Here is a 16157-nt window from a genome sequence, read left to right on the forward strand (position 1 = left end):
TTTGAAAGGAGTTCTTCCTCTTCTTTCTATCAACGAAATCTACTCTTTCAATAAATTCCATTAAACAGGATTCATTTATACAGCTTGATAAATTAATGTTTTCAAATTTGAACAACTATAAGCGTGAAATCACCCAGATTAGCATTCAGTAGATATTTAGTTAAGGAGTTCTTTTGTTATTAAAAAAAATATGCATCGAGTTTTGTATAGAAGACTTGTTTTACAGATTTTTAAAAGAAAAGGAGAGACGAATGTAAGTTAAATTTGGGTAGTTAACAAACTTTTTGACATGTTATGTTATTCAGGTAAAATGTTATTTCTATTTATAACTTAACCGTTTTTGGGATTGGGAACCAGTTTATTCGCGTCTTTCTCTCTTGGTGTGATACATTATAGAAACGAACAACAGACGAACTTATCAGCAGATGCGAGTTAGCAAGAAACATTCGCAGCTAAGTTGTCAAGTCTCCTTTTGTCGGTGGAAAGCTCCATAACTCATTAATTTATTTATTAATTTTGATTATAACTATTTTTCTTCTTTTTTCGTGAACATTCCTGAACTTTTTCCTGAACTGAATTTCCTGAACTTTTTTCAGGCGTCAGAGACTCATCGTAAAAAGTTGAGTGTTATATAATCAATGATGTGGGTCTACGATTAACGGGATCTTGCAGTTGGAGTCCTCGTAATGATTTTGGGATAAAAAAAGTCGGAGTCAGGAGTATAAAGACTAAAACTACAAGAGTCGGAGTCGACCATTTTCTTTTTGAGTCCACAACCTGCCATGGCATCGGATCAGACTGATTATGGGGTAAAGGAGTCGGAGGTTCTAAAATTTTCGGAGTTGGAGTCGACTATTTTCCTTCTGAGTCCACAACCTGCCATGTCTTCGGATCAGACTGATTCTGGGGCAAAGAGGTCCGAGTCGGAGTCGAAGGTGTAAACTTCCCGGAGTTGGAGTCGACTGTTTTGCATCTGAGTTCACAATCTGCCATGTCTTCGGATCGGACTGATCCTGGGGTAAAGGAGTCAAAGTCTATGGCTCTAAAAATTCCCGGAGTTGGAGTCGACTATTTCCTTTCTGACTCCACAACTTGCCATAGAGTCGGATCGGACTGCTTTTGGGGTAAAGGAATCGGAGTCGAATGCTCTAAAATTTCCGAAATCGTGACTAAAGTCGGTTATTTTCCTTTCAACTCCGCAGCCCTGAGTTTACACACAAACATGCACACAGATTTTTAATTTTACGAATTAGATGTTGCGTAATTTTAATGGCAAAGTTGAAGAAAAGTCAATGTTCTATTATACGCTACGATTTTGTTTCGATTTTCGCTATCAGAGTTGTACATTATTGCATAGATTAAATTGCTTATTTTACAATTCAATAAAATATTCATTCCTTGATTGATTAATTTCACGATCGGAAAATATTTATAAATCCATTGCGATGCTGTTTAAAAATGAATTTTAAGTAAAATAATTTAAAAACAGATGTTTAAAACTGGAATTTATGATCAGAAAAGTTTTTTAAAAAAAGTCCAAGTTAATAAACTACTTGAAAATTTCAAAACCTCGAACGCAATACATTAAAACCATAATTCAAAAAAAAAAAAAAAAGAAGAAAAAGAAAACAAAATCCACTCACCAGAGTTAATTCTTCCAATTTCTTGTTCCATGTCATCAACCATAACAGGACACGGATGTGAACTGGCATGATGCCAGTATGGAAACATTAATGCTGAAAGAAAAATAACTATGATATCCACGAAATTTTTACAGCATAAAATATTCATCAAAATGCTCAGAAAATAAGCTTTTTTTCGGGTATTATCTCCACATAAAAGGAGTTTTTTCACTTCATCAGTGACTGCAAATAATACTTATTATACCATTTATGGCATGTATTTTCTGTGTAAATAATTTTTTATTCCTTTGAAATGCTTTAATAATGTTATTGTAGAGGGAAATCAATATTTTTAATGCATAGTTCAAGAAGAACATTGTTATATGATTCATTTTCAATATTTGTAAGGTCGGGTGTTCAGTAAAAGTAAAATAAATTAAGTTAAATCGATTATCGTTTATATATTGCATTTGTGGAAAAGTGGAAATGTTTGAATTTATTGCGTACTTTTAGTTTTCAATCAAAGCTGATGTGATTTTTAATGCATCGTCTGTCGTATTTGTCAGATGCCTTATCATCCATAAGTTCAACTCTTTTGCATTAAAAAAGAAGGATTCCTTGTAACCCCGAAACATATGTATGCAGTTCCCTGCAAAGTTGTACGATTTAACCGTTGAAATATTTCTTTTTTCTTTTACATCGTCCATATTCAAGTAAAAGTTACCGAGACCAAAAAGCTTTTGTGTTGAGCTACAGTCAGTTTAACCTTTTGCGAATAGGTCTTTAATTTAAAGAATAGGTTTACTGATTTAACTGTACCGTTGTGCAATTGGCATATATCTTGCAGTAACTTATTGCAAATTAACTGACTGTAGTACTTCGTCAAACGTGTTTTATAAACTAAATGAACTTGAAGCATAAACCAAATAGCTTTTAGACATCCAGTTACTACAGTTTTACGCTTAATAAAGATCATTAGTCTGGAACAGCCATTTTTTTTTCAGTTCAATTTTCAGAAATGAGAAGATGCTTCTCGCCATAATCTTCATTTGTTTATGCAACACTGCAGTAAAACCTGTGTATAACAATTCTGTTTATAACAATAAACCTGTCCATAACGATATTTTCTTTTGTCCCAGCAAAGCGTGAGCATAAATAATCAAACTCTTTTATGATAACCTATCTATATTTTTTTTATGTCTCAACAATATCGTTGTAGACAGATTTTAGAGCATATTCATGAACCTATCTACTTATTGATTTCAGTAAAAATTAATTATTAAACACAAAACAAGTGCTTCTGAGGAATAAAAAAAATTAAAAAAAATCCTTTCTGAAGAAAAAGTGAAAAAAAAAAAAAAATTACAACGTAAAATCGCACGAATTTGCAGAGAAGGGCATTCACGTGTTTCGAGGTTACGAAGATCCCGTTTTTCAACACAAAAGGGGTCAACTTATGGATGGAAAACATCCTGTGCGATTTAACGTTGTAACAAATGCTTCTGGATTACAAAAAATCGTTTATGTAAAAATAATAGATTATCACAATGTATCAAATGAAATATTTTCTCACAGATGTAAACTGTGACCCATCATCTCAGAAAAGATTTTTCAACGTGAATAAAATTATGATTAAAATGTAATATTTTCGAGCAACTCTTCAACGCAATATTCAATACAAACATTTTTCTTAATCTAAATAATAATTTATCTTATAGGTGGCTAAAACGATGCCAAGTTTCGCTATCGGTGCCAACACATAATTCTGCCTCTTACGCCAACGTCAACCAAACGATGTCTTTTGACTATACTTCAAATCGCTCGCAATTTTTGAAACCAGGAAGGACAAAGAAATCCCTTTTAAGAACCTTTCAAAAATCGATGCAAGACAATAGAATCATTTTTCACATTTGTTGATGGTATCTAACTTGCTGTCAGAGATTTGAAAGGAGAATATGATGCCTTCTAAAGAAAAATCCGAGTTTTAGAATGCTTACTTTTAAAAAGATGGATGAGGCAAACAAAATGGCTAAGCATATAACGGATGTTTTGAAAGATCTACTTCAGAGTTATTCTTGAAATATCGATTGTATATAAAAATGAAAAAAAAAAAAGAAAAAAAAGATGTTGACACCATCTTGTACAACTATATTTTTTAATAACGAACAGAAATGCTTGCCTGTACGTATGTACGCTCGTTAAAATTAGAACTCTTAAAAGCACAATTCTTAAATAATTTTTTTTTCTTAATTTTCTTTCACATTTAAATACTTTGGTTGGCTTCTGAAATTTCAACTTAACAAACAGTTAAATATATCGTGTAAAAATAATAAAAATGTCTGAGAGTGAGTCAAAGAGAATTTTAAAAGGTAAAGCTTCCGCCCACCAAGTTTCTTGTGAACAACATAGCAGGAAACAGTTTTTACAAAGATTCATTTTTAAAATATCAAGATCTAACGATGATTTTTATAGAAATCTCGTCAAATATTGCCAAATAGACACTGGATTCAGCATCTAATAGTTGGCGTTACACTTTTTGCAAACTTGGCGATATTTTACGAAGTTGGCTTTTTTTCAGCAAGTGGTTGACAATTTATGACGGTCAGTTGCATTAGGTGAAAAAATATTTGAAATTAACACTGATTTACCACAAATAATAATAATAACAAGATAAAGAACTTTTTTGGGGACAATTTACTCTTATTTACTTTGTAAAAATACATGAAAAGCAAAAGAAAAGTAACTGCATTCCATACTTACCAACGAAATACGCTAGGGCTGAAAGAATGGCTAGAGAGATGAAAAGACAGACAATCGCCGTGCATTTCCACGTGCACCGCGAAGAGAAGGATTTTCGGAACTGAAAACGTGAATAATGACTCGCACTCGACCGCCGAACGTTGTTACAGACGGGAACGGGGACACCAGAAGAGTAACTTAGATTGTACCTGAAAAAAGAAAAAAAAAAGAATTTTGACATCTTGTATTCAAATTATGTTTTTCGCAATCACGAGTGTGTATGTAGGCGTGTGTGTTCGTGTGTGGGAGGGGGATACGTGTGTTTGTGTGTAGGGGTATGTGTATGTGTGTGTAGGCATGTGTGTTAGTGTCTCAGTGCTGGCATGTGTGTGGGTAGTTCTGTGTATGAATGTGTGTGTGTGGGGGTGTATGTATGTATGCGTGTGTGTGTAGGTGTCTGTATGCATGCGTGTGTGTATGTGTTTGTGTGTGCGTGTGTGTTGGTGCGTGTATGTATGCGTGTGTGTGTAGGATATGGACGCAACCTGGAGACGGTTTTCGCTAGAGGAGCAGCATCGTGAGGCCGGCCGACGCGACGGGTGGTGCTGGTAGAGGGTGGCGCCGCGCCGGTGGGAAAAATGATAGCACGCCAAAAACAGTCAAATGAAAGCAATAAGCAATCAAGTGATTGCTCAAAAAAAGAATTTTGACATCTTGTATTCAAATTATGTTTTTCGCAATCACGAGTGTGTGTGTATGTAGGCGTGTGTGTTTGTGTCTGTGTGCAGGCATGAGTGTGTGTGTGTGTGTGTATGTGCGTGTGTGCACGTCTGTGTGTGAGTGTGTGTATGTGAGTGTGTGCACGTGTGTGTGTTGTGTGTGTATGTGAGTGTGTGTGCGTGTGTGTATGTGAGTGTGTGTGCGTGTGTGTATGTGAGTGTGTGTGCGTGTGTGTATGTGAGTGCGTGTGCGTGTGTGTATGTGCGTGTGTGTATGTGCACGTCTCTGTGTGAGTGTGTGCACGTGTGTGTATGTGAGTAAGTGCGCGTGTGCGTGTGTTTGTGTCTGTGTGCAAGCATGAGTGTGTGCGTGCATGTGTGTGTGCGTGTACGTGTGTGGTATGTGTGTGTGTGCGTATGTGTGTGTGTGCGTGCGTGTGTGTATGCGCGTGTTTGCGCTCGTGCGTGTATGTGTGTGTGTGTGTTTGCGCTCGTGCGTGTATTTTTGCGTGTGTGTGTGTAGGATATGGACGCAACCTGGGGACGGTTTTCGCTAGAGGAGCAGCATCAGCAGGTGCCGGTCGTGCTGTAGAGGGAGGCGGGGGAAAAATAAAATCATAGGAATTCAAAACAGTCAAATGAGAACAATAATCAATTTGATTGCTCAAAAATCACGAAACTGGCAAATGATGGCGTCTAACAGCAACACTCTTTTAATTTACTTCCACTATCACTTTTCCCTGAATGCATTATAGGGCCATGCCACCGTCACGTGCAAAACAATCCGACTCGAAAATTTCACCAACATTTTGTTATAGACCCTAATATTTTAATGAAACAGGAGTAAGCATTTTTTAAATTATTACATTTGATACAAAGATACTCCTGACACAGTATTATATTTATTTAATAACTTTGTTACTAAAATTAATTCATTCGCATGCGTCACGTGCGGGGCATACAAAGTCAACCTCTTGTAGTTTGCTGCATGTATCGTCATATATATATATATATATATATATAGCTAATGCTCCAGTAACGCTCCTGACGTCATCAACAATGAAACTCGCGCCACGGCATGATAATTTGATTATATGTTTTGGTAATGTCTAACATGTAGGGAAAATCTTTATTGTGACAATGCTGAATTGGATCCAGTAACTTAACTTTTACTGAAAAGGCTGTGTCATTTCAGGGGAATGATGAAACGAAAAAGTGGTCGACAATGAACGCTACTGGAGTTTAGGGTTAATCCACTGGAGTTAGGGTTAAAATTTCAACTAACAAACTGTCACCAAATAAGCAATTGCTTCGTTCAAATGTAGAAGCAATTTTCATCCGTCATATCTTGACGGGCTATTTTCTAGTTACTTAATAATTTTTGCTCCATTATTATAGCAATAACGAAACAAATTGTAGGTTTTGAAAGCTTAGGGTTCCAACGTAAAGGAAAAATATCTCATTTGTTGATAAATAATAATTTAAACCGTTGGGAAAAAATAATGTACAGTAGAGTCATTAAAATCTGAGTCTCAAAAGTCCGAGGTTCCGCTCAATTCGAGGTGCTCTGTCGATATTTTTAAGATATATTTTTTACAGACAAAAAATGTTTTAATCGAAAAATAGAAATATTTTGCTATGCTTAGAACTTCCCTGACAACATACAATAAGGTACTAAAAAGACATTGAACGGTTCATGTCAATAACATGACATGAAAAATTCATTGACTGTTAGAGACTGACTAAGAGACGCCTTGGAGCGAGTAGGAAGTAGGTTGATACAAAAAATAACTTGAAACTAAAACATATTGTTTTGCCTTAAAGAACGAACAAACAGCTCCTTTGGAATACCCGACTGCAATTAAAAAGGGAAGTGCAAAACTCGACGTTGTACAAATTGTATAGTACAATTTTTTTTTCTCCTTCTATGAATAACGTTTTTGTATTATGTAAGATCACACATAGACACAAATGTCACGACAAAACTCATCAAAATTTATTCTATGGCTATCAAAGGGTATTTTTTTGGTTGCCTGCAAATCTACGCACAAGTATGTGTAGACATCAAGAAAAAAAAATAATCTAAACTCGTTTAGGGTTAATTAAAACACCTGTTTATGTTGAAATTTGAATGATGAATTTTTCAAGGAGACAATATTTTCTTTTCATAGCATAAGGAAGTAAACGTTGCATGTCGTTATGTAGTCCAAATATTTTTTCGGATAATCCGAGTTTTCAGTAATCCGAGTTGGTGCGAGTCCCGATTACCTTGGATTTTCGAGACTCCATGTACATGTCCATTCCACTGAAAACGGGCATTATACTAGCGTTTACCGTCTCTGATGTAAGGTTCAGATTTTAGTATTTCTAGTTTCTATTAAACTTTACCATTTACAATTTTTCTATATATATAAAAAAAGAAAACTATTCTGAAAGCATTAATTCCTTAAGTTATTACTTATTCATCTACACTCCTTCGTTTTATTAGATCAGATATCATTATCTGAACTTGGTTAAAAACATAAAACTTAAATTCAAAAGCATCTTTCGATCTTTGAAAATCTTACTGCAATTCAAAAACATATAAATTATGCTTTTATTCACGACGACATTTGTTAAACACATGTTTTAGAGATCGTGACTATCGTAATTGTAAGTTCATTTTAGCGATTGCAATTTGTAGAGGGTACATTTTTAGACCCATGAAAAAAAAAACATTATTTACACTTTTGCTCACTGCTACGTAAGGAATTTTTTTTAATGTCTTTGATAAATCAAATTCTTTATTTGAAAATTATTCCTCTCTCTCAAAATTTCCATTCTATGTCAAGTATTACATTATCACCAAAGAAGGGGAAAAAAATTAAAAATTTCAATTTCGAATCAGAAAATATCACCCCCCTACCCCCCCAAAAAAATCCTTTTGTAATTAACAGCATACACTATCCCGTTGGTTTCTAGTTCTAGCAACATCTTAGCCTGCGATGTAACTGAATATGCACAAGAGCGTTCCCCCCTAAAATGCTCCTAAAATATATCTTTTAACGAAAGAAAAAGCGATAAAGCCTCCAAGCGCTGCGTTTGATCTATAAATGCATTTGGAGAATCCTTAAAATCTCGGCGAAAGATTCAAATTACAGATCCCGTATTTTGATTTTTACGGAAAGCTTTTTAAAGCGGATATAAGTTGCTTGGAATAGAAAATGAAAAATTTTATCTTTTACCGAAACGACGTCGACATAATGAGAATATGCATTACAATCCTCTTAAAATGATCACATCATACGTTTTTTAAGGGATTATTTGAGACTGATGATAAAAAATAAATGCGATTTGGGGATAAAGTATTTTTTATTACTTGATGCATTTTCAATATCAGAAAACTTAAGAATTCAAACATGCATTTCATATGCACCATGGAAAACCAGGTAGGTTTTCCTTTTTACTTCCTTTTACATAGTAAAAAAAGTATATTGTTTTCGCAAAAAAAAAAAAAAAATCACTCCAAAATCGGCCTTAATTTCCATTTAGCTCACTCTCGCGTGAATAGTGATTTTTTTTTCCAACCTGACCACACGTGGATATATGCCTAAGAACGTATAAACACCCGAAATATCCATTTTGACGAACCCCGAGTTAATTATAACGAGTTTTCTCATGATGTCCGTATGTACGTATGTATGTGGGTATGTATCTCGCATAACTCAAAAACAGTATGTCGTAGAAAGTTGAAATTTGGTACGTAGACTCCTAGTGGGGTCTAGTTGTGTACCTCTCCCTTTGGTGGCATTCGGATGTTCCAAAAGGGGTCTTTTACACCTTTTTGGGGGAAAATCATTGTCAATTTAAATGAAAACTGAAGTGGTGTTATAATTTGGCAAACACTTGGCAATACATCGCCAAGCTTTTGATCGCCAATTTTCGTCGCCAACTTGGTTGCAAATATGGTGTTATTATTTCTTTTTTTTTAATTATCTGGTTTCAATTTGGTCAGTATTGGCGATATTTACGGAGTTAACCAACGAATCACTTAAAAACTGCCAACATTGGGAATATTAATCTGTTTGAAACGTTTTATTGCTTGGGTTCGCAACAATCTTGGGGTGAAAATATGTCAAGTTTCTTTGCTTACTCCAAGGCACTATCAACATTAAATTGGTGTATAAGGAAGTCATGTGATGCACACATCAGCTCGTTTTATTGACGTAAAGTGAGTATACATTACTACAGTGAAACCCCGATTCTACGTTTCTGAAGGGACTGGGTTGAAACAACGTAAAATTCGGAAAATACAAAGAAAGCAAAAATTAATTAATAAAAAACTAAAAATACTAAAGATGACTCTTCGAAAAGGTATCATATCTATAGTTTGCGAAAAAAACATTATTATACATATTGTTTTAGATCTTTCTAATCCGGGCGTTTAAATTGAAAATAGTGCGTAATGGTGAATTGTTCTTTAGTCATTGAGTTCAAAGTAAATGCAACATCTTCCAGGATTGAAACGCTTTGAATGTTTTTTTTTCCTGGTCTTTATGAGAAAGAAAATTTCTATCCATCTATTTGTAAGCTCTTTTAATGCAGCATTACAAGAAAGGATTTCTCCGGTTCTTGTTGTTCATCTTCATTGGGGGACGTCCATAATGTCGGCTACGGATGGAGCAGTAACATTTCTGTTTTCATTCATTAACTTTCAACAAAGTGGATTATCTTTAAGAAGCAACTGAAACACATCGCTCATTTTAGAACATTTTTTTCTTTCTTTTTTAAAAACTTTCTAGGGAAGACGTAAAACGCGGAAAATTCATAAATAACAAACTTACAATCCATGTTAAATTAACAAAATTAGTTTACGGAAAAGCTGGAACCTAAAGAAAAAAAAAAAAAAACGTGAAATGCAAGAAAAACGTAGATTCGGGGGAAATAAAATCAGGGTTTCACTTTACTTTAAAATTATAACAAAAATAAAGTACGAACAGGAAAATAAATCTCCGCGAGCATGTCTTTTTTCAGGGGCGGTAGTGTCCATATCTCCGCGTAATCGACTTTACCCAACCCTCTCGACTTTTCACAACCCTTTCAGTCCCTGACATTCACTTGAATTTTGACACCTGACGTTCAAATTATGTTTTTTGCAATCGTGAGTTACAATAGTAGCCTTTTGTAGAAATAAGAAACCCAACAAATAGGGTCCTGTCTTAAGCGAATTGCGTAATGTCACAATTCACGGCCAGGGGCTTTGCTTTTTTCCAACCAGTTAACCACACGAGCCTGTTCATCAGTTAACAGTCGCTCATGTTAATGTATTTTGACTTCATCCCCACTTTGGAAACTTGTGCGTCAAATTTCGGTAATAGGATGAACTTAGAATGTTCTTTTTTGAAGCTGACCCCACGTAAGTTCAATAAAATGCCCACGTTATAAAGGGTTTCGAGCATGAATTTTCGTAGTGAGCTGATAATAAAACGACTATAATTCGAGGGAAAAAAAAGAGGAGAAGAACAAAAATAAACTTTTGCAAAAAACAAGTTCTCATCTCCAAAGCTTATAATTTTTGTCGTGTATCATTACTTCCGAGTAAGTTATCCTGAAGTGAACGAATATGAGAATATGCGTTTACGTTAATTGTAAACACACATGAATGAGTCTTAGAATACACTTATTTTCAATTGATGAAAAATGTAGTGGTCTGCTCTTGATAAATGCTTTAGAAATATAAGACGGTTTTCTTCCCTTTTCTCTTAAAACCTTTCTTCCTGTTATGTCAATGAACCAAGGCCATCAATTGTTCCATTGTGGTGGTTTTTCAAGTTTTTAGTTTCAGTCTTTCAATAATATGCATTTTGCTTGAATGCTGATTTAATCTTGCTTCGAAGTGCTATCATTTCTTAAACTGATGCTGGCCAATTTGAATCTTTGTGCTTAAAGAGGCCGAATTGTGGGTTTCGGTCTTTTTTCTAATAGAAAATAGCAAATCATTTGCGGTCATTTGCTTTGCCGGTAGAACTACATAAGATAATGAGTCATAATGATAAAACTTTTTTTTTCTACAAAATGAATTTTATTGTGTTTTGTATTGAAATTGAGATGAAAACTTCGATTTTCCTGCAATTACGAAGTATTTGAATAATTTATTTTAATTTTCCATTGAGGTTAGCGCTCACTTTACCGCAAATAACACTAAATTGTGTATACCAACCCACTTACCTCTGAAGAATATCGATTGAAAATAAAGAATAAATGAATTAAAGTAAAAGTTGTTTTGAAAAAAGACGGGGAGGGAGGGGGGTTGTTTATAGTGTCATTAAAAGTCAAATTTTCTCTGAACCTCAAGAAAATGTCACTTCAAAATTCTTTATAGGATTAAGAAATGTTCGAAACTTATATTATGAGTAGTTTTTCGAATGCCATTTCGTAGATGGGGGTACCGAGTAAAGAGTACTCACAATTCAATGTCGTAGAAACTTAAGAAGTTCTATGGACATAATTTTGTTTTTATATTCGCATTTATTTGGATTTATTATATATAATGATTTATATTCATATGATATATATCCATCCAAGATTTCACCCGAAGAAACGTAGACACAAGTTCTAAATAAAGAACAGTTTTTATCGTTTACTTTCAAAAAAAAAAAAAAAAATCTTGTGTAGATCAGAAACTACTTCTTTTTACGTCTATTAAATAATCGATGTTTTTTAATAACTCAAAAGAATAAGTGTGTACTCATGTCACTTCTTGAATGAATACTTTTTTTGACATTTTCCTATACATATAAAAAATATAGTAAACGTGGAGAATTGTACTTTGAAATGTAAAGAGAAGTGATGTTTTTTTAGCGTTTGTGATCTAAAATTGCATAAAAGGCTATATTGAACATGGTATGAGTACAAAAATGCAATATAATAGTGCCTTAGAATGAACAAGAAAACACTTTAAATAATTGTAACCTTAGTTTGTCGCGAATCGATCTAAAAAAAAACGGTTTTACAGAGATTCATTTTCTAAGTACGAGAGCAATTCGGAAAGTAACCTCCGAATCGCTGTAGGTAAGACAAACCAGTCACAGAGGAAAAACATATATTTACGTATCAAAGGTACAACTCTCCTCTATTTTTCAACGTAGTCACCGCCACTATTTAGGCGTAAAAGACCCCCATTAGGAACATCCGAATACAATCAAAAGGTGAGGTGCAGAACTAAAATCCACTCAGAGTCTACACACAAAATTTCGGAGTTACGCGAGATGCATACATACAAATGTACATGCCTACATACGCACATACAGAAGTCGTGAGAAAACTCGTGCTAATTGACTCGGGGATCGTCAAAATGATCATATCGACTGTCCATATGTTCTTTGGTACATACGCACGAGCGGACGGGTAGAAATAACAACTCAACAGTCATTTGGGGGTGAGTAAAAAGAAAATTTTGTCCGAAATTTGAGGGAAATTTTTCTCGCGATTATAATACTTCTTTTCTTCGTAAAAGGAAGCAAAATATCAGTGTTCATTGCTTTTATTTGTGCCAAGTAAAGAATTTCTTGAAGGTTCACATAAATTTACAAAAATAATTATCTACATTTTATGAATTCCTTTTTTAATGAATATCCTACCTTTCTGGATTATTTTTGTTTTCATTGACTGATTTTGAAAGTTGACTGGAAAGGTGGCAATTGAGTGGAGATGCAGGAACTTTACACTCTAGAACAAAGAAATAAAGCTAAATAAGTCAAAAATACCAGAAAAGAATCTTACAATTCATTTTAACCAATACTTACCAAGAAATATCTATACAAATGACAATCCTAAGTTAAGTGATTTTTGAGGCACAAATTATGAGCCTTATCCCGTCATTAAAATATAAGGTTTTAACAACAGAAAAACGTAAATTTACCTGACCCATCCGTTACATGTTAAGAAATTTTCATACAATTTATTATTTTAATCTTTTTAAAAAGCCTAATAGGGTCGTAATTAGCATAACGATACATGAAACGCTGTTAACGTTTAAATAGGCCAATGTATTGGTTTTTGAACATTGAAAAAAAAAAAAAAAAAAGAACAGGCAAAGGTACACAGATCTCCCTGATTGTGTCACTTTCATTTTCATCATTTCGGTCATAAAATTCCATTAGTCGGTGAGATTAATCACCCCGCACTATTTCTCCGTGTAACTTTGACAGCAAACGTTCAAATACCGAATTTAAAGCACAATATCCTCATCATAAATGTCGTTTTTTAATTAAAACTGCAAGAAAGGAACATCAAATGCTTTTCGTCATTAATTTTTAGAATCATTACTAATGCTCTGCTAATACAAAGTATACTTGAACTTGGATACTGTCCATGTTACCATGGCGCTAGCGATAAAGAATTAGCAACGGAAAAAAGTCTGCCATTTTGTTTTTCATTACAACTCTTTTATCTTGGTCGCACAGCTACCAATCTTGCCAAAGCCTCTCCCGCGAAATTAGCTCGACAAACAGTCTGGCGCGACAGTTCTTAGACCTTTCAACGAAAGCATACGAACATTCACCGCGTTTTCTTTCCAACTTAAATTCTTATTTGATCGCTTTGACGGTTTCAAGATTTTCGAAGAATGGCGTTAGGCACGAACTAGTATGACTTCAAAGTCAGCGCAAGGGTGGGCCATGACAGGCATGGAATTTTTGCTTCTCCAACATGAATCATCAAGGAACTAAATGGAAAAAGAAATCGCAATTTAAGCACATAATCAGTGTCGCATCTACGGTTTAACGGAAGAGGGGCACAAACTTGAAACTGCCCTTTTTAGCCATCTTAATTTTTTAGTTTTTAGCCTACTTTCCCAGTAAAGGTCAGAAAAAGAAGAAAAAAAGCATGAAAGAAGGCTTAATGCATCTTAAAAATATCGCGAAAAACAAAGTCAAAAATAAATAAAATAATTAAATAAATATTGAAAAATTAAAAATTGGAAAGTAGGGTATTATGTCTGTCGGTCTGACGGTCTGTCTGCCCCCCCCCCCCCCCTAATAACTTTTGAATGAATAGTCCGATTCGAACAAACTTTTTTGGTTCGAAAGATCTCGGCGAGGACACCTCATTCCCCCACTTTTTGACTTGAACTATTTTTTGTTCAATTTTGAACAGTTCAAAAAAACTTAACATTAGCGCCTACGGGGAAATTCAAGGCAATTCCGAACTGTGAGGCGAATTTGCTTCAAACAAACTTTGTAGGAAAAAGCTTTTGCTGAAAAACTTGTATATAAAATATTTTTTTGATTTGAACAATTTTCCGTTCAATTTTGAACACTTCAAATCCCTTAACATTAGCGCCTATGGGGAAACTGAGAGTCAATGTAGATTCCGTACTTGAAGGCGGATTTTTTTCAAACAAATTTTGTTGGAAATAGCTTTTGACGCCAAACTCCAGACTTCGACTCCGAGAATTTAGGGACACTTGACTCCGACTCCGACTCCTGTGCCCGATAATTAATTGGACTCCGACTCCCCGACTTCGACTCTGACTTCGTAGCTTTGGCAAAAATTTATACACGGAGGACAAATGACTGACTCCGATTCTTAGATATTCGACTCTGACTCCCTTACCCCAAAATGCGATTGACTCCGACCCCACAGCTATGGTTTTGACTGTGAAATAATTATTGTTGATCTGACTTGTTTTTATTTTTCGCTAAAGTTTTAATTTAGGTATACAGTTTTCGGCGAATAAACTCGAAGTCATTTATGTTTCTACATAAAGATATGCGCAGACGATTTTTTTTTTTTTTTTTGGCAATGAAAATTATTTCTTTAAGTTGACATTTTATTGTTTTTATTTATTTTGGTAAGCGCATTGATTCATTAAAAAAATTGTTTTTGGCAACAGGGGAAAAAGAAACGATTTTTTTTTTTGATACGATGTATTTATTTTAATGAGCTTATTAATTTTAATTATTTTTTTTCGTTTTGAAAGCTGTTAAAGATTTTTTTAATGGAAAAAAGTGTATTAGCTGCTTTGTTTAAAAGGTGCTGCTATTTTTTTTTATTTTTTTTTTGCGAATTTATTTTTTTTAGATGAGTGAGGAATATTTTATTCCTAGAAATCAGCTTAAAGTATTTTTAAAATATGTTTGGAAAAATTTGCGATTTTAGCTATTTTTGAGAATATTGATCAGGTACTGGAAAGTAGTATGGGTATACGGGAAAGTAGGCTCGTCTAATTCTAGACAGAACTTCTTGTTAAATATCTAGTTTCAGCAAAAAAACATAGAAATAGGGTGAATTTGCCGCTCCCAGAAGCTGCCGTTCGATGCAAGGGCCCCAGCTCATCTCCACCCTTTTGATCTTGCACTACACAGAAATTTAAAAACATTGTACACCCCAATTTCGAAAGGATAAGGAACCTTTTTCCGAACGTAAAATGAGTGTTGTGTTTTCGACGCAAAACCGTAATGAAAGCATTTATACTACTCGTACCATTTAAACCTATGCGTGTCTGTCGATGTATGTACCTTTAACTGGTACCGTTGAATACAGGATATCCAGAGAAAGGCATTATGCCCGGTCTCATCTCTTTAAACAATAAAGAGCCGAACTTCAAGGGGTACAAGCATTAAAATAATCAACTGTCCTCCGCCGCAGGCGGCATTAAGACACTACAGATGGCAAAGGGGATGAGCGAGCGAAACGAGCGAGGGCCAAGTCCCCTTGTCCAAAGTTTTACATTTCACCAAAAAAAAAAAAAAAATGTTGATATCATAGTTTAAGATGTAAAGAGATAAAACTTTTTTTTTTCTTGTGAAATCACTTGAAACCATTGCCATTGTAACGTGCAAATAAAATTTCTTGGAGTCAGTAAGTTTCTGCGTGCTGTTATAAGTAACACATATATTCATGTTTACTAAAATTTCTATTAGTGATTATGTATTTGACAGCTTTATTATTTTTTACTAATGAGGATTTCTGAAACTTTTGTACTATTGACAGATTTGGTGCCATAAGTTGATGTAAGATTGCATGATCTTTACAATCTTGTCTGCTTTTTTTCTTTTTTTTTTTGCATTGTTCGCAACTTTTGGAATGCCGTCGT

At 34.4% G+C, this 16157-nt stretch overlaps 1 protein-coding gene across 1 annotated transcript in view; it reads right to left on the bottom strand.

Moving 5' to 3' along the window:
* LOC129216627 (teneurin-m-like) overlaps nucleotides 1-16157 on the bottom strand; it is a 117646-nt gene that overhangs the window by 47798 nt on the left and 53691 nt on the right. The window contains exons 4-6 of the mRNA XM_054850843.1: nucleotides 12700-12787; nucleotides 4383-4570; nucleotides 1644-1736 (exon numbers count right to left, since the gene is read on the bottom strand). Coding sequence (XP_054706818.1) covers nucleotides 1644-1736; nucleotides 4383-4570; nucleotides 12700-12787 — 369 coding nt within the window. The remainder of the gene's footprint in view (nucleotides 1-1643; nucleotides 1737-4382; nucleotides 4571-12699; nucleotides 12788-16157) is intronic.

The sequence above is a fragment of the Uloborus diversus genome, chromosome 2, assembly GCF_026930045.1.
Source record: "Uloborus diversus isolate 005 chromosome 2, Udiv.v.3.1, whole genome shotgun sequence".
Lineage (NCBI taxonomy): Eukaryota > Metazoa > Arthropoda > Arachnida > Araneae > Uloboridae > Uloborus > Uloborus diversus.